This window comes from Amphiura filiformis, chromosome 2 (genome assembly GCF_039555335.1).
Source record: "Amphiura filiformis chromosome 2, Afil_fr2py, whole genome shotgun sequence".
Lineage (NCBI taxonomy): Eukaryota > Metazoa > Echinodermata > Ophiuroidea > Amphilepidida > Amphiuridae > Amphiura > Amphiura filiformis.
In genome coordinates this window covers 88,980,085-89,005,820 of record NC_092629.1, presented here as the reverse complement: position 1 = coordinate 89,005,820, position 25,736 = coordinate 88,980,085, and the positions used below count along the sequence as shown (strand labels likewise).

Sequence of the window (25,736 nt, the reverse complement as noted above, 5' to 3'; positions counted from 1 at the left end):
GAAGCATGTGATACTATGACCTTCATTTATAAGCTGAGTGAAACTTTTTCCACAACAGTATCATGATAACCTCATTGCCTAAAATGATGGATGGACAGGTGGCAATGTATAAGACCACAAGCTTTGTATGCACAAAACAAGTTAGACCAGGTCTAACTTTAGACCTTTCCGTATGCACAAAAGAGTTAGACTGGGACTTAAGTTAGACCTGGTCTAAGTGGAATTTAGTAACAGGAGAAAGGACATTTTCCTTTACATTTTCTTAAGTTAATTTGTATTATTTTTGAACTTTGCATTTTAAAAATCTTTAGAATTTGCTAGCTACTCATGGAAGAAAGTGAGAGTAAAGGACCATTCCTGATGGAAATAAATTCCACTTAGACCAGGTCTAACTTTAGACCCGGTCTAACTCTAGTCCTATAGAGAAGGAACATTTTGGTATTTAAAGGTGAACCTCATTGAAAATAAAGTTATATATCAATGGAAAGCTTATGATGTCAGGAAGCAGAAAAGAATATTTTTTATTTGCATAGCGTACCAGGCTAGACATAATCTCCATGCAAAGATTGGATATTGGCACCCCAACTAAAAAAAAAAACGAAATCGTTCAAATTGGGCGCTTTCGTTGATGACGCCAGCCCAGGGACACACAGTTACTTCCGGTTTGATTGTAAACACAATGTCCGTGTATTACTGTGGCATGCATCGGGCCAATGCACTAATTCAGTCATTGTCAACTTACCTTAAAAAATGTCTTCAATAAAATAAGAATAACATGAAGGAAATATCATGATCAAATCAAGAATGAAGTTCCTGAATAAAGTGTGGGATTTAAAATGGGAAAAGTGCTGGTCGGGTGATTTGGGATAGGCCAAGCCATCCACGATTTGCATAGGGAATATTACAGTAAAGCACTAAGAGTGGAGATTCGCCAAGAACCGGAAAGAAAACAGATTGCAAAAAATAACTGCTACCTACCAGTTCAGATCGTCACACCAAGTTGAGATGAACTTATCACAATGAGAAAATGAAGGAATAGAATAAGGTACATGTACAGGATTTTGTAATTATTTCTTAGCTTTACAACCGGTCATGGCCGGTCATGTATATGATAGGCGAACACGTATATAGATACATACGGGATGAGCTCAGTGACTGACTGAGTCTCACTACGCCGAGTGTTCAGTATCCGCGACTGTACTGTACTTGCAGACAAAATGACCGATTTGATATTGACATTCTGATATTTCCAACTTATTGCTACTTCATCAGCAAAATTTATTCCTGTAAATGTTCCAAATATAAGGGAACGATTGATCAAATCTGCTGAAACACCCCATGAGACACACGCGCAAGTGCTGAGGACGAAGCCCCGGCGAGTCGCTGTGTTTGTGCATATCCGTCCCTTCAATTTCTTCAGCAGTGCTAGCAATTTACGATCGTATTCGGTAATCCATAAAACATGAATGTTTCACTTTTTTTTTTTTTTTCACTGATTGTACTATCATTAAAGAATCGTGACACAAGTGACAATATTTTAATTTTATTCAGATTTCAGAATTCCATCAAATAATGGTCTACTATGCCTAAATTGTATTTATTTTATAATAAAGTAATCTGGCCGAGTATCTGTTTCTTTCAATCGCGATTGTGTGGAAAGAATGTATTATCGCAATGCGCTAAATATGAAAACCTTTATATGGGCTGGATTTGATGAAATCGGCGGTTTTTTATTAATTTTTTTATTACTGCAAGACGATATTTTTTGAAATCAGATATTTTAAAATGAATCAAGAATAGGGAATGTCACAAACAAGTATTTAATTTGTTATTCGATCATGTTTATTCAATCCATGACATGAACGGTAGCAGCAAGCATTTGCGCATGGGATTGATCCCAGCGCGAAATTCAAACTCAATTACCCAGTTATACCCAGCCAGTTATGACTGATTTTGTCAAAAATTTACGGAAAATTTATGTATTGACAATAATTCTATTATTTCTAATATATATAGAAGGAGCCAGCAACTTGAAGATTCCTCTAATTTCAAGCTTTATTGTGAAAATCAGACTTGCCGGGCAGCTTGCAAAGTACAGGAAGCAAGTCTTGTTTACATGTTTCCGAGTAGGATCACGTGATCATGAACCCTGAGCTTACGCCACGAGCATTCCCAAGGTCATAGACGATTGATTTGGGTGCTTTTTGGGCGCCTTAAAAACGACCAAAAATTCAATCATTTTTTTAATTTTTCAGCTTTATTGGCCATCAAAAAAATCGGAAAAATAATTTTTAATATCCTGACATCATAAGCTTTCCATTGATATATAACTTTATTTTCAATGAGGTTCACCTTTAAATACATGTAGCTTAATATTAGATGGCTGCAGTTTAACTTTTGGACTTTGCTAGGAGTTATAAAAGAAAAGACACTACCTCCGTTTAAAGTTTAACCTCCATAGTCAGATCAGTTGTATAACATTAAGACCTGGTCTAACTTGTTTGGTGCATACTGACCGGGTCAGGGGAAATGACAAGCTGATGTCCGTTGTACATGAATTTTCAACTCATTCATAGCTTTTGATTAAAATTCAAAGTTGTGATTTTATTTTAATCTTTTGTTCTTGTGAAGATCTTCAACTTACGAGAAATCCATGAATCTCACATTGATCCATTAAGAGTGAACCTTCCTTAGATACCATGATTGGTTGGCATAGCGACTTGAAGACACAGTTGCTTAAAGTGGTTGTGCCACTGCGCACATCTAGAGCTGCAAAATTGGGAGAATCTGTAAAAAAAAAAAAAAATTTATTAAAGATTTTGACCACATAGAATTAATACTAGTAGCCATTTGTTATTTGTACAGTTTAAAAGTGCAAAAATGAACTAACAGTTGACCTACACTGTAACATATAAAATGTAGTATTTTACAACTGAGCTTATCATTTATGTCATTCCCCTACAATCTACGAAAAAAGTCCTTGGAACGCTTGGTACACTCTGTCGAAATCCCGTGCAGAATTTCATATGGTCATGGAAATGACGTGTATTTTGCCTGGAAACAAGCATGACATCTACAACAATGATTTATTTCTTCCCTCTCCCCATCAATCAATGTTGGAACACATTGGGAAACCGCTGAAGACATTGGCATTTCTCAACATTGAACGGGGAAGGGGGGTGAGAGTTTTGCGTTATTTACACGCAAGCGCTCCAAGACATATTTTCGTTGATTGTCTCTACCGAATGCAAAATATTTCATATAAATTTCGTTTTTGTGTCATAACTCAAAAACAGAATGTCGTATGAGCTTCATATTGCACACGATTTGAGAGTGGATATTGGGCTTTGGAATCATAACAAAATTGTTGAATAAGAAATTGGTTTATTTAGGGAGTGGTCACTGAAACCATCCCCTATGCTAAACTACACACGTTTCGTAATTATGGCTCTAAACTGCTCTAAAATGTCATTTTTGTCCCATAACGTAAAAACAAAATGTTGTATGAACTTCATATTGCACACGATTTGGAAGGATATAATATTCCTTTGAATCATAATAAAATTGTTGATAAAGAAGTTGGAATATTTAGGGAATGGTCACTGAAAACACCTCCTTTGCTAAATTACACACATTTCGTAATTATGACTCTCTACTGTATGATATTGAGTCAAATCTCGTTTTTGTCTCCTAATTCAAAAACACTACAAATATAATTTTTAAAGAAATATTACAATGTTTGCAGCATGTTTTCTAAAATGTTTTTGAATTTTATTAAAACGTTCTGTACCCTTTATAATATAACCTAACATGTAAATGTTTTCTGTAAAACTTGCGTTTGCTGAGTATAGGCATATCCGAACGAATCAGAAAGATTGTGATATAACAATTTGAAACAACTCATTTCTGAATATTATTTATAATAAAATACGCTTTTGCCGTGCGCAAAAAAAAAGAAAAAAAAAACAACAATTCAATACACTTTAAAAAATCGACCACCACGGGACTCGAACCATTCACATCAATCAATAGTCAAAAGATTATGAGTCGAAGGTCTAAGCCGTTGCGCCACGCTGTCATTTCGCAATCAAAATAACCAGTTTTGGTCTTTTATAGTAGTCAAGTATCGGGGAAAATGTAAACCTGTATAGTGGAAATGGCAAAGTGCATCAGTTGACCATAATGACAAAATGGTCCAAAATCGACATTTTATGGTTTTTAGGCCGCATCTCATGAAGCGTGACGCTCGCTTACCTTAGCTATACCAATTGAGAATGTTTGAATACAAAAGGAATGACAAATTGATCACATTTATGACATTTGTTAACAGTTTGCCATTTTGAATTGAAATAAATATCTATACGTATATATTAATATCAATGCAGGGCAAACTGCTCAGTATGCAAGTTATTCAATGCAGCAGTTTACCATTACAGATTACCATTATGGGTTTACACTTTACACCCTTTGACTATTCGTGTTTTAATTGAGTGAATGTTTGCTAAATTATGTATTCATTATTTTCTATGCTTTTTTTCTTTCTTTGTATTAAAAATAACTAAAGAAAGAAAGAAAGAAAGAAAGAAAGAAAGAAAGAAAGAAAGAAAGAAAGAAAGAAAGAAAGAAAGAAAGAAAAAAGGAAAAAAAAAAAAAAAAATAAAAAAGAAAGAAAGAAGGAAAGAAAAATGAATGAATGAATAAATGAAAGACATTTGAAATAAATAAAAACATGAACGTGGAAAAGGGTTGAAGTGACCGCTTATATGTTCAAATTGCAAGCAACTTAATCACGAAGCTCTCGTGGCAAAGTGGTTAAGGCATAGGTCTTGTAAACATGAGGTCCTGGGTTCGAATCCCAGGCAGTGTTACTTTTTCTGTTTCATTTATTATTTGCGACGGTGAACCCGGTGAAAATATTTGTTTATCATAAATACATGAAGAATACATTTTTGATTTATTTTTTCTGTCTTTCTTTCTTCCTTTCTTTCTGTATGTTTGATTAATTAATTTAATTATTTCTTTCCCAAAAGCCCCCAAATGAAATACTTTCCGATTTAAATGTGATCTTATAATAGTCCTACAAACCTCCTCCACCCTACCCCATATACATCCCACGCCCAACATCTCGCACGCACACCCCCCTCCACATTATACACACACCCCATACACAAAAATGTGAAGCACAAATCTGCTGAAGATAGTTGTTACATCATGTCAAAAACAAGTTAATGCTATCTACTGAAGATAGTCTAGTTTATTATTTACTTCCTTACAATCTTAACGTATATGTGGTTTTAGTATTTAATTAAAACTCATTTTTCTGTTTTTCTAACGCTGCTCACCTATCTGACAAGTGCTATGAAGGTGAACTTTAAATATTAATTTTAAAAATAAATTAAACAACTCGGAATCATGCAGCTTAGAGCCGTGATATGATTTCTCGGTTTTGAGATATAGCATAAAAATGTCATTAAATGCGTGTATGTTAGGGTATGGGGTGTTTCAGTGTCCATTCCCTGAACCAACCAATTTCTTTATCAACAATTGTATTATGAATCCTAAGTACATGGTCTGCTTCCAAATCCTGTGCAATATGAAGCTCATACAACATTCTGTTTTTGAGTTATGGGACAAAGACGACATTTTAGAGCATTTTAGAGCTATAATTGCGAAATGTGTGTATTTTAGCACAGGGGGTGATTACAGTGACCACTACCTAAATAAACCAATTTCTTTATCAACAATTTTGTTATGATTCCAAAGCATATAATCCACTCTCAAATCGTGTGTAATGTGAAGTCATATGACATTCCGCTTTTTGAGTTATGAGACAAAAAACGAAATTTAGATGAAATATTTTGCATTCGCAGAGACAATCTACTGAAAAAAGTCCTTGGAACGCTTGGTACACTCTGTCGAAATCCCGTGCAGAATTTCATATGGTCATGGAAATGACGTGTATTTTGCCTGGAAACAAGCATGACATCTACAACAATGATTTACCCTTCCCCTCTCCCCATCAATCAATGTTGGAACACATTGGGAAACCGCTGAAGACATTGGCATTTCTCAACATTGAACGGGGAGAGGGGTGAGAGTTTTCCGTTATTTACACGCAAGCGTTCCAAGACATATTTCGTTGATTGTAGGTCAAAGTAGGGGTGTATATTCCATCCTGTGGAACAATCGCATTATTGTGGTATACGTATGTGCAGCCTTGGGGTACTCAAGTTGGTTTGAGTAGGGAAGTGCCGGTGAGAATTTGAAATCGACCCATAAATGCAAGAGTTTTTTACAACTTTTCCTCAAAATTGGGCTGATATTTTGGTTACAGTGAGGCAAAGCTATTTTCCCCCAAATTTAGAAAATTTAGGAAAAATTACCCATATATATGTGAATATGGCCGAAAATGTGAGCCATGTTTCTGCAATGTGATTAGAGTTGGGCGACTAAGTCGCCAATAGTCGTTAGTCGCGACTATTACTGGTAGTCGCGACTACGACTATTGAAAACCAAAAGTCGTCAAACGCAACTATATTTAAATGTTACAAAATCATGTTAAAAGCACCAGATATCCGCAACAAAACCAAGCAAATACTTACATATAAACTGTGAAAAAATGTTAGTCATTGTCTTACCAATAGTAATATACAAACAAGTAATCATAAAGTCCATAAATCATCATTAAATTGGTCTTGTTGACTTGTTATTGTAAATTTAAGCGCAAACTTTCACCCGATTATTTGGTCCAATTCTGACCACAGATAGTCGCGACTATAGTCGTAGTCGTGACTATTTGCTGCCGACTAGTCGACTAGGAAAAAAGTGATAGTCGCCCAACTCTAAATGTGATGACAATCAATCAATATTTTTTTAGACCTAATGAGGCAAATTTAAATGTGTGTCCTCATACAGGGTGATTACCAAGGTTGGCGTGATTAAATCAATACATTTAAATCATGATTTAAATCAAATGATTTAAAATTGTAATTTAAATTGTGATTTAAATCAAATGATTAAAAAAAAATCACAGATTTAAATCAACTTTTTCAATTTTTACCATTTTTGATAAATTTAAGTTAAATTCATTCTTAAATTAACTGACTGTTTTATTTCATTTCTAATGCTTGTACACATTTTGGATATAATTAAAATACCTCCATGATGTCATTTTATCTACTGATATAGTGCTAAAGATTAATCTTCAAGGTGCAGAATTCAACAGGTTTTTCCCCATAATTTTCCCGAATTCTTTCATCGAAATTTCCGCATGTAAAAACATGCTTTGATTTCTTGTAAATATCTGATGGGATTGCACATAATGTCTACAATCAACAAAATTAATAGTTGGCACACCTTGACAATATGTTACAACTCTTCATTGCCGCTCTGATAATTCAGTGAAATTAGTATAACTATGTTGGATGAGAAGTACAAACCTTCTCCTTTCCCCTTCCCTCCCCTATTCCCCCGAAATCAATGTTGGGGAGACTGGAGAGCCCAATGGAAAAAGTGCTTTCATCAACATTGAACTGGGGGAGAGGGGTGGTGATTTACATTTAGTATGCCACTGTGTGCCAACATTGTAGCATTCTACATTCCACTGGTCTCTTGACTTTATCATGGGGTATAGCAGTTCTTGGAAATAAAAAAAAAAAAAAAAAAATCTGATTTAATCAGGGTTCGCAGGTTTTTGCCGCAGGTGGAAAAAAACATGGTTTTAACCGTGGTTTTTTCCACTTGGCAAAAACAGTTTTTGCCGGCAAAATGGCAAAAACTAAAAATTGATAAACGTTTCACTTTTTTCATCTCAAAACAAATTATTATGTCACAAAAATAATTTCCTAGATTTAATACGGCAAGATTTGGTAATTATAAGCAATATTTTAAGAAATTATATGGATTTTCATTGTTCACTAGTGCACTTAGTGCATATGTGTCATATCAAATCCAAAACGTTTTCATTTTAAGGATTTGATGAGACAAAAAATATGTCAAATGATTCATTAAATGTTATGTATTACTGTTTATGAGCTTTCTGTGTTACTTTTTTATACTTGACTGACTATATGTGAGTTTTTGCCATTTTTGCCGGTTTAAACCAGGCAAAAACTGGCAAAAAGAGGTTTTTGCCACTTTTCCGGCAAAAAACAAACCCTGGATTTAATTAAATCAAATAAATCGATTTTTAAAATTTTTTATTTAAAAAAACAACAAAAACCAAAAAAAAACACCATTACCAATACATTCACAGTAATACACTTACCTTGGATCTCCGATTCAAAACTCATATTGCTAAGATGAAGCTTATAAGCCGTACAATCTACAAATATGCTGACTTTCTCCTGACACAAAATCACAACATCAGATGCACTCTTTCCAACACCTTCAGAAATTTGATAACAAAATAATGCAAATTTTTGAATTTTAAAGTTAATGAGAAACTAGTGATACTTTTGCCAGTCAAATAAGTGCACTCTTAGGACACACAATCCACTGATTTCTTAAAGGCCCCTTTAAAGGCACTATCAGAGATCCAATAATTCGGAATACTGTATTTCCTAAAATAGGAATATGCCTGCATTTATGATTCTTATCTTTAAATAAGGCCTGCTATCACAAATTTATTGAAGATATCACTAATTTGAAATAAGGTTCAGTATTTCTAAGGTTCAGTATCACTAATTTTAAATAAGGCCTGCTATCACAAATTTATTGAAGATTCACTATATCTTAGGTTCCTATCTATCACTAATTTTAAATAAGGCCCGCAATTTCTAATTTTAACAAACCCGATAGTCCTAAGGTTCGTTATCTCTAATTTGAAATAAGGCCCGCTATCTCTAAGGTTCGCTATCTCTAAGATTCGATATCTCTACGGTTCGATATCACTAATTTTAAATCAGGCCTGCTATCTCTAATTTTAAATAAGGTTTGTTATCTCTAATTTTAAATCAGGTCCACTAACCCTAATATTAAAAAAGGTACGCTATCTCTAATTTAAAATAAGGCCTGCTATATGCCTATCTAATTTATATGGGAGATATCGAACCTTATTGAAAATTAGAGATAACGGGCCTTAATTAATTAGTGATAGCGAACCTTAATTAAAATTAGTAATAGCGAACCTTAGGTATATCAAACCTTAATTGCAATTAGTGATAGCGAACCTTAGAGATAGCGAACCTTCAATATATTAGTGATAGCGGGCCTTATTCAAAATTAGTGATAACGAACCTTATTTAAAATTAGTGATAGCGAGCCTTATTTAAAATTAGTGATATCGAACCTTAGAACTTAAGCGAACCATATTCTGAATTAGTGATATCAAACCTTAGAAGTAGCAGACCCTTTTTTAGGTATAGCAAACCCTTTTCTCTATTAGAGATTCTGATCTCCATAGACTTTACACATTAGTGATAGCGAACCTTAGAGATAGCGGTCCTTAGAGATAGAGGGATGTTGCGCTCCCCATTCCAGAAAAATACAGCACTAATTTTTTGAGAAAGATACTATCAACTTCTGCCCAATCAAACACAGCTCAATCCTAATTATTAATTACTAACTGACAATAAAAGTTAAATTTCACTACTTGACCAAATTTATGAATTTAAAGGACCAAAAACATGCATTTTTTGGGTGTTTTTCACCTCCAGGAATTTGGTCTGTGAATAAAATTCTCACCTTTTATGTGAACAGACTGTGTGAGATTATAAAATCCTTCACCAGAATATGTTCCTGGATACAAGAGTATAGTGTCTCCATTATAACAGCTATCAAGTGCTGATAATAGGCCACTGTGCTGGACAATGACTGCATCATCTTTCAAGCTAAGATTCTGCAGAACAGAAAAAAGAAAGAAGATAATAAAGCAAGATGCCTTCCAAGGAGACCCATATTATAGTTGTAGTTTGTACTATGGCTGAGTAGGTAGGATGGCAGAGGGTCCATGAGAGCACTCAAAAATGTTTTTTGCCAGTCATCCCCCAAAGATCCCATACTTTTCATGTTTTCTCCCAAAGACCCCCTTCCCTCATTTCTGAACTCAGTCAATTGAAAAAATTAATGCAGATAAATCTAAAATGTATGGCAGACAGTTATTTTGTTGTCAAGATATTGTGTCTATCTTGACAACAAGGACTCCCTTTCTGGAACCATACATTTTAAGATTACTGTATCATCAACTATCTTTGGTCTATTAACAAAGCAGAAGGCAAATAAAAATACTGCCCTGATTCAGTCTAAAGCTGAAAAGCTTTATTGAACTGAAACGAAAGCTTGAGTATTGTATGGCCCCGAATGACCTACTCCTGTTTACATAATAATGTTTTAAGTGATTGGCAATTAATGCTTGTAAAACCTGCGTTAATGAATAATCACATAAATTCCCAATCATAATTTACAGAGAGCATACTGCACCACCCCTGGGGTGGGGGCAGGAGGGGTGGTTCTCAAGGATTTTTTTGTTTCCCATGCTAGATCTTGGGTTCTCAGAGTTAACCTAATGGGACTTGTTTTTGCAGCAAGTTTCGGTGACAGGCTATACCTATAAGGCCAATTACAATTGATTCTTAGTTTCCTGTTTCCCACCCGCGTCCAAAGTAGAGAATTGCAAAATATTTAATTATTTTATTTATATTTTGGATTTTCTCTTGAAAAATAACTTTTAATGACTACCATTTGCTACTTTCTGACTTTCTGATCATATCATCTATATAAATGATGAATAAACATAGAACCTAATTGTACCATTACTTATGTATAAAATCAAACATAGTAGTAAAATAATTAAATGCATGCTCCTTGTCAAAATGGCTTGATGTAGGTTGCGACCACTTATTTTGAAATAAAGAAAATAAAAGATAATTAATAATTAAAAGTCGCCTCATCCCTGGTTTTCAACCATGAAACAGGAAACTAAGAATTAATTGTGAAGGGCCTAAGACCAAGTGCACAAATACCACAATTATTATACCAAAAATGACTTTTGAACGGCCAAAAAGTCATATTTTGTTCTATTTTTATCAAGCAAACTAGAAGAGGCTACAGTGATTTTGATACTCCTTGTGAGAGTCCTGAGACTAGTGATTGTCTCCCCCTTTTTGGATCGAGCATGAGTAGAATTGACCATCGGGCCAGAATCGAAGTACACCCCCCTGCACCACCCTTTGCTGTGCAATAATATGTTATTATTAGGTATATCACCTCAAAAATAAGCGCAGCAGAAAAACGTTATTTAATGTTTCTACATGAATGAGCTTTATTAAAGCATCAAAAATCAAAAAACGGAATTGAAATCAGTCAATGCATTGTGATGTAGTGTCAATTTTAAGATGCTCGTAAATGGAGTTAAAACCTGCCACAAATGGCTATAATGACAAAATTGGCACATTTCGAGATTTTGAAGGTTTATTTGGACACTTGCTTGAAAAAGCAGCGTTAATTTAAATATCACATGTTAAATGCTTATCTGTCCTAACTTCGTTAAAGAAAACAAAATTAAAAAATCTATCATTGAATAATTATAATAAATTAACCCAATATACTATTTTAGCAAATTCAGCCAATCTGCAGATAAATTAAAGGTGAAAAAATGACTAAGTTCAGCTAATTAATATGCAAAATTGATGCCAATAGAAAACCGTACATGATATCAGGGTGCGGTTTTTTTTGCACACATATGTATACAAAGTTATTTCAATTGATAACAAAAATACACAAAAACTAATTAATTATGCAAATTAGCTAATTACAGGTAATTATGTATTCATGGTATTTTTATGTAAATTAGGCATGAGTAATTTTGGGTTTTTTCAATATTTAATGAAAGTCTATTCATTCACCATAAATATGTCAAGTATGAACCTGTTATGATGTTGAATAAAGAAACTGCAGTTAATTACTTAAATATAATACAAAACATACAAAGTTTGACATTTTGACCATGTCAGGAATAGAATTTTCATTTTTTTCTGTAAACATGGTATGTGTCACCATTGCTCAAAGCCAAATCCAAAAAGTAAAAATCATAATTCATTTGCAATGAGACTTTAAATGAACATTTTGTTATCTGGATAACATGGGATGACAAATGGTAAACGGAAAAGCCATTCCCACTGTACCGCATATACAAAAATAGTATGGCCTTGGACACACACAATGGCTTAGAGCTATTGAGGTTTGGAAAATTACTCCCTAGAAATATCTTTGATATAATGTTTTGTTTCAATTAGTTTTCTCAAGTGTTTCATTCGTTTCGACGGAAAATAATTTACATGCTAAGACAGATTAGTATTTCAGCTAAATGGTGGTAGGTCCCTTTATTTCAATAGGCCTATATTTACTGATTTATGAGCGATCTTCAAAAATCCATAAAACAGGCAGTAGTTCTTAAACAAAACAATTTTTAATTTTGGGGGACCCGATGGTAGCCTCGGGAAGGCTTCACACACCATATATTAAAAATTCAAACAATTTGAATAAATGAAGCATATGAAGAAATTCATTTATCGACATGGATGTTTTCTAAAATTGGCCAACTTTGAAGCGCACGCTTTTCAATTCACTGTTATGCTTGCATGCACAGTGTAGCAGAATTATTGTGCAGCCACTGTGACATACAGGCTGAGTCAAAAAGAAGTAAACTCATGTTTGAGTAGAGGGGTGATCTCTGACCAAAGTTTTAAAATACTTGTGGAAATTATTGTAGTGACATTGTGCGAGTGGGAAAATAACCTTTATTTCGTTCGATTCGGGCATTTTACCCCATGGACATGGCTTTTTACGTTTTTTTTTGCTCATTTTGGTACATTGTAATGCATAGTGTGTTAGCTGATAATAGTTTATGGGTGCAGGGCCGTTCTTAGGGATTTTGCCGCCCTAGTCAAAGCCCCTCCCTGCCGCCGCCCCACTTTTTCTCCGCCCCATTATTTCTTTCTTTTTCTCCGCCCCGTCTCTTCTTTCCTTTTCTCTGCCCCGTTTCTTTTCTTTTTCTCAGGTCCCCTTTTCCTTTCCCTTTTCTTTCTCTATTCCGTTTTTTTCTATTTTTGCCCTTTCTTTTGCGCCCCTCTGCATTTGCCGCCCTAGGCCACCGCCTTACCTGGCCTAATGGTCGGAACGGCCCTGTATGGGTGGCTTTAAAACTCAACAGCCGGTCGACCGGCAGCTAATGGTGGTTGAACCGCATTCCATATTGTTTAGAACAATAGAAACCGTCTATAAGGCGAGCCTGCACATTATCGCCACCCACTTTCGTGGTGACCACGAGCCCTTCGTCGTTAGCTTCTCACCATGTTGAGTTGTATGCTCGGCCACTAGCAACTACTAGAAAGCTATGCTTTCCTCGCCGAAAGATCACATTCCGTCACTGCGAGCGGCTTATAAACTAGAACCAGAAAGTATCGAAACGATTATAAATGGTCAGATATATCGGGAACTGAAATATAGCAAAAACATATTTAATGTTTATAAAGCGCAGCTTTCTCCTGCGCATTTTGATACCTCTTTTGTTGCTCTACGATATCCTTTGGTCGAGTTCTGGGCGCTTGAGTGGCTTCAAATCGGATTTTGAAAGTTGCACTTAGCACCTATTCAAGCCAAATGCGTTGTACTGTGACCAATAAATGACCATTGCTTTTGTCCGCCAAATTCAAATGAGTATGTGTGTCGTGTGTTGAGATGTCAGCAGAAAGAGTTCATGAGATAAGTCATGAGATAAGTCAGAGATAAGTAAAGGGTAGCAATTATTGAAGTTGGAAGCCGAAGGAGTAAAATAAAGTTCATGGTTAAGTAAACAGAGCACATCGGTGTCCTTTGTCTTGATTTTGTGTGTGGGGGGTGTGTGTGTACACGATACAAGTGCCAATGATGGCAGTGCTGGGGATCTGGTCCTTAATAGCTTCAAGCTTCCTGAGAAAGTCCGGGGTGTCGTGTATGGTGTATGTATGACGGAGTATGAGAAACAAGGGGTTTAATGAAGTGATCAACATAGAGGGATATGTATAAAATAATTAGAAAATGTTTTATAAAGCTTTCTTTATGTCTTTAAATGATATTAAACTGGTAAGAAGTCAGTATACACTACATGAGGATTTTAATTTTTTTTTATTTATTCTATGGTTTTCTAGCCACTTATTATAAATCTGACATATTTCTGGCGAGTTTTGCAACTTTTTAAATTCTATTTTTTGATTTAATTTTTAATGCTATACAGTAATGATAATGTGATACAGTTTGTTAAAAAGATCTGACTCACTATCTATTAATGTTAATTCAATGCATTGAAATCGAATTGAATTGAAACGAATTTTGGGCGATTTTCATTTCAATGCATTGGAATTGAAATGAGTGGGCTTGGGCATGAATTGAATTGGATCGAATTGAAATCATCGTGAACAATGAAGAATTGAATTGGATTGGAATTGAAATCATGTTGAGTGATGAAGAATGAAGTGGAATTGAAATGAAATTCAGCTTTGATTTCAATTCAGCATTTCAATTCACAAACAGATGTCTGTGATTCCAGATCATTCCACCTGTAAAAAGTGCCCTTCCCCGTTCTGAATTCTGATACACTTCCAGGTCTATTCACACATGAGACACACATTAAAAATTTAGCTTCAATAGATGGCACCATATAATGACCATCCCTGTGTGGCACAACATGCATTTTCAGGGAATTTTTGTTTATATATAGCAAGGAGTCTGGGAGAAAATGCTTATATTTTTGGCAGCTTTTTTCACACTTTTTCAAAAGTACAAGGATTTTGGGCGTAAAGTAGGGGCTATCTTGAGACAAGTAGGGGCTATCTTGATTTTTGACATCTTTGAGGTCAGTGTGGGGACAGGGTCCCATTATTGATCGTACCACACACCTTAAGTTTAGAAAATAATGTGCATGGTGGAAGTTAAGACAAATATTAGGAAGTCAGTCACCTAAGATTAGAACTAAGAACTTCCAAAGTTTCATAAAATAGGATTCAGAGGTCAAGGATCACTCGCATTGTTTGAATGTGAAAAGTGAGTTAACATAACAAAAAAGAAAGTTGAAATGCTTTTGTGACAAGTAGTGTACTTGATTTTGACTTTGTGTTGCTGACTCAAGTGTTATAAAATTGGTAGTAACATTTAACACATGCACTGCAAAAACAGTGTCTAGATATTAAACACAATTCTAGACACCATCTTGTTCTCGATTTGTAAACATGTCTATGCTAAACATGTTTAGTAATTTTAGTAATTTGATGCCTTGTGTTTAGATATTAAACACTTGATGTTTTGAAATTTGACATAAATTTGTGTTTAGATTTTACATTTGTTTACAAATCGAGGACAAAAAGTGTTCAATCTCTAGGCACAGTTTTTGCAGTGTGCCTTTGGTCAATTAATACAAACTGCAACTGTATTGGAATTGGAATTGAATTGGAATTGAAATGAATGCTCAGAATTGAATTGAAATTGATTCGCTGTTAATTTCACTGCACTGGATTGGAATTGAAATGAAATGATTTTGAAATTGAAAAATTGAATTGGAATCGAATTGAATTAATTCTAAAGCAAGGTGGATTGAATTGGAATTGAATAGCAAGACTCCAGGTGTAGAAAGAATTGAATTTGAATAGAATTGAAATCAATTTTCTGGGGTGAAATAACAATACTATCTACGTGCGTGTTTTGACAATAACACGCAACAGGTGCTCAACATTAGTGTTGTCTAAATGATGCTGTTTTCGAGACATTAAAGATCATTTTATACAACTGTTACGTGTAGAAATATATAGAAATACAGAGTACAAAATATGATTCACATAACTGATCAATTAAATAATATGCTAATGTTGTTGAGTTTTGTATTGTCGACTACGCTTACAATGTACAGTGTAGAAAACGTCATTCGGACCAGCTGTGTACAAAGAGTTTTGCAATGATGTGATTGTGTAGATCTGAATCGTGGCAATATGAGCGTCAGCTGGAGCGTGTTTATATTAAAGTAAATTTGCAGAATTGTACGTACATCTTTGACGATCATCTTTAATTTATCGCTACGGCTGCTGTTTATAGCGAATCAAATTTACCAAATTGAAAATAAATATTCCTCCCTCAAATGATCTGGGCTATACCGAGATAATAACTGCAAACATGGGCATCAATCCGGGGAGACAGGGGGACATAAATCCCGGGGAACAGGGGAGTGGACATCCCTCATGTTTTTAGATATAGGACACAATATCAAATCCCTCCATGTTTTGTCAAAATGCAAATTTCATGTCAGTATGTAATAAGTTGATACAGAATATCGACCGATATGCAAACATTTGGAAATTATTTGTTAGTAATGACATAAATTCACAAGCAGATTCACATTTACAAAACAGAAACATAAAAAAATCGAGTTAATGTAACTTATGGAAAACAGGTGCATGTGGCATGATAGAGGCAATGCTCTCGTATTAACAAACTGTCTGCAGTCATAAGCATTATTACAACTAGAGCTGCTGTGACTCACAAGCCACGCAGGTTAGGCGATGGCTTCTGACTTTGATGACATCTGCATGACATTGACCTCACCCATTATCAGGCGCGGGTACCGGTGGTGGGGGTGGGGGCTGTTGGCACATTTTGTCTCGAAATTCAGTACTAAGATGGACTCAATGCTGACTTCAATATCAATCCATGCATGCTTTGTAATTGTGAGTCTTAAGTTTTATTAAGTGTCAGTGGACCAGTGTAATAATAACAATTTTGCAAATTGAGTGTAAAAATAATGCGCCAAATGGCTTCAATTGGACCTTCATTTTGCACAGATTTCCAACTTCTCAGGGGGGAACATCCCTCAGACACCCCCTACATATGGATAAACAATTAGTGCCTGTTTTCGCTTCTGTTTTGGACACCCGTACACTTTATGTTTTAAGCAACAAGACAAAAGTAATTAAAATAATATGTACATAATTATTATCAGTTGGATTGTTTTGATAATGTGATATCAAACACCCAGGGGAATTTTATTTAACCATTGAATTTACTCAATACACTTCACGATCATGATGAAACGATTGCTTGTATGCTTAAAGGAAGGTGACCTGATATATTTGGAAAATCAAATTCTTTAAAACTTAAGTATAACATAAAATGTCATCCCTTTCAAGCACTCATGCAAAAAGAAAATGTAAATGTTTTTTGTAAATGTGACTAATTCCTAATGGAATTACTGACATTTATACAGTGTGATATTGGTAGTCTGCAATGTTTTTATTAATGATAATCATCATGATCATGTAATATATTGATTTCAAGTGAAAGGCCTTATTTTTCTCATAAACATATTGAAATTAGGCGTTCCAAATCGGTATATTTCCGAAGAAATCATCAAAAAACTGCCGAATTAGTCTCAACTATGGTTAATTCGGTTTTTGATGATTTCTTCGAAATACACCGATTTGGAAACGCAAAATTTCAATATGTTTATGAGAAAAATATGGGCTTTCATCTGATACCAAAAGCAGCATTTTGTTGAGGTAACGTGGGGGATTAGATTTTCAGGTTACCCACCTTTAACAACACCACGTAGGATACAACCGGCTGACACTAAGAAATTTGCATGGCAAAATGACCCGTCTCCTACGCAGCCAATTTGGTTCCGCTCCATCGAAATCAGGCTGGTCACGGAGGAGACTACCCTCCTTTGTGTTTGTTCATTTGTGTATGGAGAGCCATTTTTGGAGTCTATAATGACTTAGGCTACGCTCTCAGCTAGAGTCCGACGCTGCATTGTACTAGAAATACCTTTTCTGTGAAATCGCTATAGAGCCAACCGGGAACACGTATTCATTTAAATATATATAGCATTAATTTAGTATCACCCTTGTGGCCACCGTGCAGTGGAAAACCTTAATTCTTTCTTTAAAAAGAAATGAAAAAAAAAAAAAAAATACGGATCCACCTGTGCAACTATAAAATGGGCACAGCAATTTGTCTCAAATATGAATGAATTTTAAGAAACATATGGGATATGATGAACAATGACCTGACGCCATGATAGTAGGATCTATTAGTCGTATTATATACAATGTATATACCGTATTGTCATAATACCAATATTTGTCATAATATAATAATATTTAGCATCGTATATGTGCAGTCCATATGCACAAACGAATACTGATCTTTATGATATTCAGGTTTTTGTACATCTCATATAACATGTCACGCAGGAGGTCATACGTGTTGTCAAAACCTAATAAATTATTCATAACAGTTACGTAATCAATCGATAGTGCGGACACTTTTCACTTGCAAACCACCAAAATTTGTGATCTTTTAGCGTTGGAAAAGAAACCACGTGAATAGAGTGCCCTCTCAAGGATAGGTACTCTTTGGTAAGATAGTGCAATAAGCGATTTCAAAGGAAGTTTATGAGTGGTTCGTCGTGGTGGCCACTAGTCTTCGCTGTGAAGGGTGCTGTGAGTATTGAGTTATGCATTGCTGGTCGCAGATACATTATCATTCAGTGACTGTTATGTCCTAAAGGTGAAGCTTCATGGTCATCACGTAAGTGACGGCGATAATGTGCATACTCGCCTAACAGGGAAGAACCGGGCGTCACTGGTGCGCAACTGGCGGATGAGTTTTGAAGCCCTCTCTATAAATTATGTGAACTTATGATTATTGTTTTCAGTGCTCTCAGACTAATGAATAACAAGAATCAACACAGCATTTGTAAAAAGAAATTGAACAACTTTGTTACTGATGATATAAGGGAGTGTTGAGAGATGTTTTTATGGTAGGGGTTGCTTGTATTCTGAATTTCAGAAGGTTCAAAACATCTTGGCTCCCTAATCCCAAATTAAGTGGTAAGGCGGAAAAAGTTTTTTTAAAAAACCACATTTAAGTACCACCTTCTATGCGTGTTGGTGCAACCCACAAAAGACATCTTTATTATGACGTCATTGTGACGTCAAATGGGGGGGGGGGTGTTGGAACTTTTTTTGTTTTGTTTTATGATATAAAAAAAACCTCTCTGATATTAATGATAAGTTATGTTACAAAAATAAAATGGAAAGAATATTTGGTTAACTTGTTGTAATTGGCCTTATAGTCCTATAATCAAAATTTCAGACCCCATGTCCAGGGGGTAAAATAACCGAATCGGATTAAATGAAAGGCATTTTCCCACTAACGCAATGCCACTACAACTATTTGCACAAGTTTTGAAATGATATCTCACAAAGTGGTTCAGAGATCATCCCTCTAGTTTGAGGGGCTGTAATTTGAGATCTGTAAGGAATCTGCTAAAAATGAAAACACCACTGGAAAGAGCAACTTCTACACGTTTAAATAAAAAAAGAATTGTTGCAATTGCTCACAGGAAACTCAAGTTATACTCATTTGAATACAACCACCCATGTTTGTAGCTGCACACGGTTTCACTTCCCAAGTAGGGGCCTACCTATTATATTGATTGGTGGAGGCGCGATATTCAAATGCAAATAAAGTTCTGTGGCAGGTGTGGTTTCGATCAATAATTCCTACATGTTAAAGGGCTCTTTTAAGGTGAATTTTACCTCATTGCACTACATTATAATAAAACGGGCCAAATGACAACATGGCACCACAATTTACCGCACGGGAGCGCACCTTTCTGTCGACGAAGTATCATGAAACTAAGAGTCCCACTGAAGTTCAGTGTCTTTTTCATCTCCAATTTCCTACAGCTAACCGGGTTTCATGTAAGGGAGCAGTATATAAGAATATGAACAAGCTCAATGTGCATGATGTGCATGGGACACTAAGGAACAGACAGCCGGAACCTTTAGGCAGACCACGAACTGCTAGATCACAAGTGAACATTGTTAGAGTTAGACATGCGTTACAGCAAGACCAACTTGAAGATCAGCTCAATCCTTTACCCAATATTCCCCAATCAAGCTTCTGCCGGATCGTTCGTAAAGACTTGAATTGGTATTTTTACAAACTATAGTACCCATGGACTTTGTTGAATATTAATTAATAAAAGCAAAAGTTGTCTTTTCAACAATAAATCCTGTTAGCACTTTGCTGATTCGTCAAAATTGAAATAGATGAAAATCAATCAGCCGTGTGCAGCTACAAAAATGGGTGGTTGTATTCAAATGAGTATAACTTTAGTTTGCTGTGAGCAATTGCAACAATTCTTTTTTTATTTAGACATGTAGAATTTGCTCTTTCTTGTGGTATTTTTATTTTTTAGCAGATTCCTTGCAGATCTCGAGTTACAACCCCTCAAACATGAGTTTACTTCTTTTTGACTCAGCCTGTACCTATTATTATAACGGATGCATTCTCAACACATGCCATCACAAAATATGGGGAGAGTGATGATCCCCCTGCCAACAGGGTCTTAGCTAGCCACCCATCTGGCCGTCATTTTAGACGGCCAGTTTGCTCCTGGGACGGGCAAAATTAATGCCTTTGACAGATGCTATATTATAAATTGTATGTTTTGAGAAGCTAATTGACCTTTTTAGTAGACCCAATTTGTAGAACAAGGCCATATCAGCACATATTTGAACTCTTTGAGGCCCCCAATGGGCTATAGATGTCTGGTAAATGTTTTAAAGGTCAAATTAGGACAGGCAATTTTATTCAAATGATGGGCAACCCTCAATTTCTAGCTAAGACTCTGCCTGCCAACACCACTGTGAGTGGGGAAGGATCATTTATTTGGGGGGGTGTCACGGGCCATATTCAGCTAATTTGTGGGGTGGAACCTTCCCAAACTCCCACACAAAAACAACACTGTATAACCACCATGGAGAATGAAATTAACTGTTTTATTCATACCATGTAAAAGAACCACATACCTGGGGGGTAAGAATGAAATTAACTTTGTTCATACCATGTAAATCGACCTCCTGCCTAATGTTTTACTCCAGTTTTACTGGGGTAAGGTTACTGCAGGCTCATAACCAGGGAAGCTGGTGGGGCGGAAGGCTCCCCCACCCAAATCCCAAAATGCCCAAAAAGTACCATTGTGTTTTTTTACACCTTTTTGGTCAAAAAAGGTCCAAATTTTGGAAAAAAGTTCACTTTTACAAAATCCACTCCCTAGTGAAGGTCCAAATTTTGAAAAAAAGTCCACTTTATCAAAATCAGCCCCCCAAATAAATCCTGCTTACGGGCCTGGGTTACTGAACCACTTTTGCCTCGCTTGATCACCTGAGTTTGTGATTACCGTACCTTGGGCAAATGAAGTTAATAGTATGGATTATGGAAGAACACATTATCTCCCCCCCCGCAACCTGGTAGGACTACCCGGTACCCAGGGCTGTCAACTTTTTGGAATTGTTTAGAGTGAGATACTGTTATGGACAAAGATCACATTATAGACTAGAAGGAGGCAATTCAGGTCAGGAAGCAAGACAACATCATGAACAGGGACGAGGGGCAATACAATCTTACTCATGCATTTGACGATCTTCTTGGAAAACCAACTGGCAACCGAGTTGCTAAGCAACCTGTATCATCAGCGGTAAACAGAAGATCATCACAACAACATCAGTGTTGAAAATGAAGTCTGCAAGACTTTGAAACGTCCACCGTGAGTACTGTTTTATTGGACTAGAAGTATGAAATCTCTTCCATTTACTGTCGAGCTGTGGCGTACCAGGACGGAATTATTGTTTGTTGACATTTTTTCATTTTGACCCATGATTATTTCAGTCAGGGCGCTAGGGATCCGAGAATCTTTAAAAAAAAGGGGGTGGGGTAGGGACAACCATTTATTTTGACTACCTTGGCATGACATTTACTACCTTGGTGTGAGATTTTATTTCCTTAACCCTAACAGGACGGTATACTACAAAATACTACTTGATATATGTGTTGTTCGTGCATGCATCCCACGTGGTGTGATGACGCAATCGCCCTAAGTGATATATAGGCACAGTTTCGCTGGCCAGCGAAGGGGTTAGGGTTAGGAGAGTGTGAGAAAGTGAACAAATGCATGAGTCGATCATACTCAATGTGTGAGAGTTGACAGCTCTGGGACTACCTAGTATGTCCACTACACACCACCTCCCCTACCTCTACCCTACTTATCCCTGTCCACTACTCTACCCCACACCCCTGCTCTAGACCACCCCTAACAACTACCCCGCAACACCACACTTTACATTACCCTTATCCCAACACTCCTACCACTTGGGACTTACCCCACTCCTACCCCCTTACCCCAAAATTGGACAATTACATAATTAACAGCTCAATTGACAGCCTCATCATTCCCTATCCTGACACCCTGTGACCCACCCTGACATCCCTTGACTGACCCACCATGACACCCATTGATCCACCCTGACACTTTGCCCATCCATGGGCCATCCCTTGACCCAACCTTAACCACTGTGACCCCCTTTGACGCCACATTAAATCATCAGTCTGACTTACTCCCAGAATAACTCTACTGAAAACACACAAAAATGGGACAATTAAACAATTAACAGCCTCATCATCCCCTACCCTATCAAAATTGAGGTGGGCCTGGGGGAAGCTACTCCCTCCCTGTGGGGCATTTTACTCCCCTCCACCTCCAAATGGGATGCTGGTCACTGTGATTTTTTTAAGGTGAAGCGACATGCAGGTAAAAAGTAAAGCGGCTCTAACAGACCTGAAAAATTAAGGATACCTAATGATTTTAAAAAATCCAAATAAAACACTGTACATGTACTCATTTTATTTCATTTTACAATGAATTTTAATAAACCATTAATAAACCATTTTCACTCAATCTACATCATTTATTATATAGCTGATTACAAAATGCAATGTTAATATACAGATTTTTCTCTGTAACTTTGGAAAGGATGAAAGACAAAGAAACAAAGAAGAAAGAATGAAATAATTTAAAAAAAACCAGAATAATAATAAACAAAGAAAAAGAACAAAGAAAATTAACAAAAACAAGTATTACCAAAGAGACCATTCAATGCAAAGGAAATAACGAAAATAGGAAAGAAAAAACAAAAAGAAAGAAAAGAAAGAAACAAAGAAAGTACTAAGGAAGGAAGCAAAGAAAGAAAGAAAGAAAGAAAAAAAGAAAGAAATAGAAAAAAGAAAAGAGAAAGAAAAGAAAAACGAAAAGAAAAGAAAAGAAAAAGAAAAGAAAAGAAAGAAAGAAAGAAAGAAAGAAAGAAAGAAAGAAAGAAAGAAAGAAAGAAAAAAAAAAAAAAGAAAGAAAAAAAGAAAGAAAGAAAGAAGGAAAGAAAGAAAGGAACGAAAGAAACGAAGGAAAGAAAGAAAGGAACGAAAGAAACGAAAGAAAAAAAAAAGAAAAAAGAAAGAAAGAAAGAAAGAAAGAAAGAAAGAAAGAAAGAAAGAAAGAAAAGAAAGAAAGAAAGAAAGAAAGAAAGAAAGAAAGAAAGAAAGAAAGAAAGAAAGAAAGAAAAGAAAAGAATCAGACAGGAATGAAACACAACACCAAAATCACAACGAAAAGAATGACAGTAATTTTAAAAGAACTAAACAATGAATCATTTTGACATTTGGTTGACCTCTGGTGACCTTGAAATGACCTCCAACATATTTTGAATCATATCAAGATAACATAATACTAATTTTCAATTAAATTGGACAAACTTTAGAATTTTACCCCTTTTGACCCCAAAACAGACCCCTCCTCCATGTTTAAGCCAAATCCAATTACTATCGTATATGAGCATAATGCTCAGAGCCCTTTTGGCATTATATTCTGATCATCACAGCACATAATAGGCATGAAATATTGAATTTTAAAGCAATTTTCGGTAAAAATCACATTTTTTAGCCAAATTTTCATGCGTGACGTGGGTCATATCAAATGTAAAGGTTGTGGAGCTTTTGCGCAAGTTTGATATAAAATTGGATTGATTAAGCCCATATTTATTGAATCGTGCTATGAGTTTTAAAATATTGGATGAGACGTAGTCCAGCCCAATATTTTATAACTCATAGAGAAAGAAAGAAAGAAAGAAAGAAAGAAAGAAAGAAAGAAAGAAAGAAAGAAAGAAAGAAAGAAAGAAAGAAAGAAAGAAAGAAAGAAAGAAAGAAAAAGAAACTACTAAAATTATACAAGTCTAGCCGAGCTCTGCTAGACTATAGAAAGAAATCAGATTACTCTAATTCATAAGTTCACTGACAGTGCCTAAACTGAAAGTATGGACAGCAGGGTACAGTACATTGTAAATTTGTAATACAAAAGAGCACATATTTCAGCTTTTTCGATTTTAACACATTCAACTTAAGCCATATAAAATTTCTGTCAAAGTGTGCAATTAATGGATAATTACCAAATTTCTATAGCCATTTATAACACAACTGCTTACGGAATTAACTGGCCCTTGCAGTATATTAGTGGAAGTATACATTGTAGGCCTATATGTTAGCAAGAAAGTTTATTGAGTGAAAAGCAGATTTCATGGATGAACAAAATTCTTCTTGGAAGAAGGGCCCAACTCCATAGAGTTGGGCCTTTCTTCCATGAAAATCATGATTAAGTGTACGTGGAAGACTATTTAGAGAGTGGATTTTGGCTCATCTTATACACACAAGGAAGAACAGTCTGTTGGCAATAAAATGCTGGGTCTAACTCATTTTTGTCAAAAATTGGAGTTGGGCCCTTCTTCCACTCAGGTATTCAATTGCTTAAATTGCCTTACATTTAATGTATTATGTATTACATTTTGACAGAAATATCAGCAGCAAAAACAAGCTATATATACATTGCTGTTGACTAAATTATAACAGGAGTAAAAACATTTTGCTCTGGAATACATACGTACTACGTAGCATACATCTATATAATATTATTTTAAAAATCTATTTTCTATTGTCCATGTCACCATGCAAATAATCCAGCAAATCTTTTTGGGTATGCATTGTCATGCTCCCCCCCACAACAACAAAAATAAAGAAAAAAATAAAATAAAATGTTTTCTTTCTTCTGTTGAGGGATCAATGTACGTACATAAGTCCATTTTTTTCTACCTAATTTCTTAAACTTCTAACACAAGCAAGACACAGCAGAGATGTGTTACATATTTTACAGTCCAAAGTTACAATTCATCTTTCTTTTCATCATAGCTCTCTACATAAGCATAAGGTGGGTAGTCAATGTTTGTACATGGTATGCGACCAGTTACTGTACATTGCAGGAGAACCTCGCATGCCTGTATAGCCCTACGTTTAGCCTCTGCACTAGCAGCCTCGTTCTGATTCCACATCTGCCAATTACGCACCACCTCGTTGTTCAAGTCAGCAGCAACCCAACAGTCAGCTGCTGGTAACATACGAGTATCAATTCTAACCAGTTGGAATCCCGCAATTCTAGCACGTGTCAGATATCGCTCCACAAACCTTTCATTATCCAGAGTGGAGGTGGTTGATATATATGGACCTTTGAAGTAATCTCGACTTCCACACATAACATGAGTAAACATCTTTGTCCATATTTCCCTTGGGTTTTTAGCGACTATCCCATCATCACACGATTCGTGCGGGTAAAGTATGCGATAAACCATCCCATCTCCCTCTTCTTCATAGTTAATACAGTCTGGCCTCAAGTTTATAGTTTCATCAACTTTGAATTTGCCAGCATTGTTTGCATCATCACAGGGAAATGCATCAAACTGTGACTCACATGAAGGGGTACACTCAGCATTGTCATCATTACAGCACATGCCATTACTACAGCAAGTCTTTTTGGTTTGTCCATTTTGATCTTT

The 25,736-nt window shown here is 35.7% G+C and overlaps 1 protein-coding gene across 1 annotated transcript in view; it reads right to left on the bottom strand.

The window, feature by feature from the left end:
• LOC140144478 (SHC SH2 domain-binding protein 1 homolog B-like) overlaps nt 1–25,736 on the bottom strand; it is a 74,756-nt gene that overhangs the window by 2,672 nt on the left and 46,348 nt on the right. The window contains exons 7-9 of the mRNA XM_072166290.1: nt 9,685–9,838; nt 8,267–8,386; nt 2,645–2,787 (exon numbers count right to left, since the gene is read on the bottom strand). Coding sequence (XP_072022391.1) covers nt 2,645–2,787; nt 8,267–8,386; nt 9,685–9,838 — 417 coding nt within the window. The remainder of the gene's footprint in view (nt 1–2,644; nt 2,788–8,266; nt 8,387–9,684; nt 9,839–25,736) is intronic.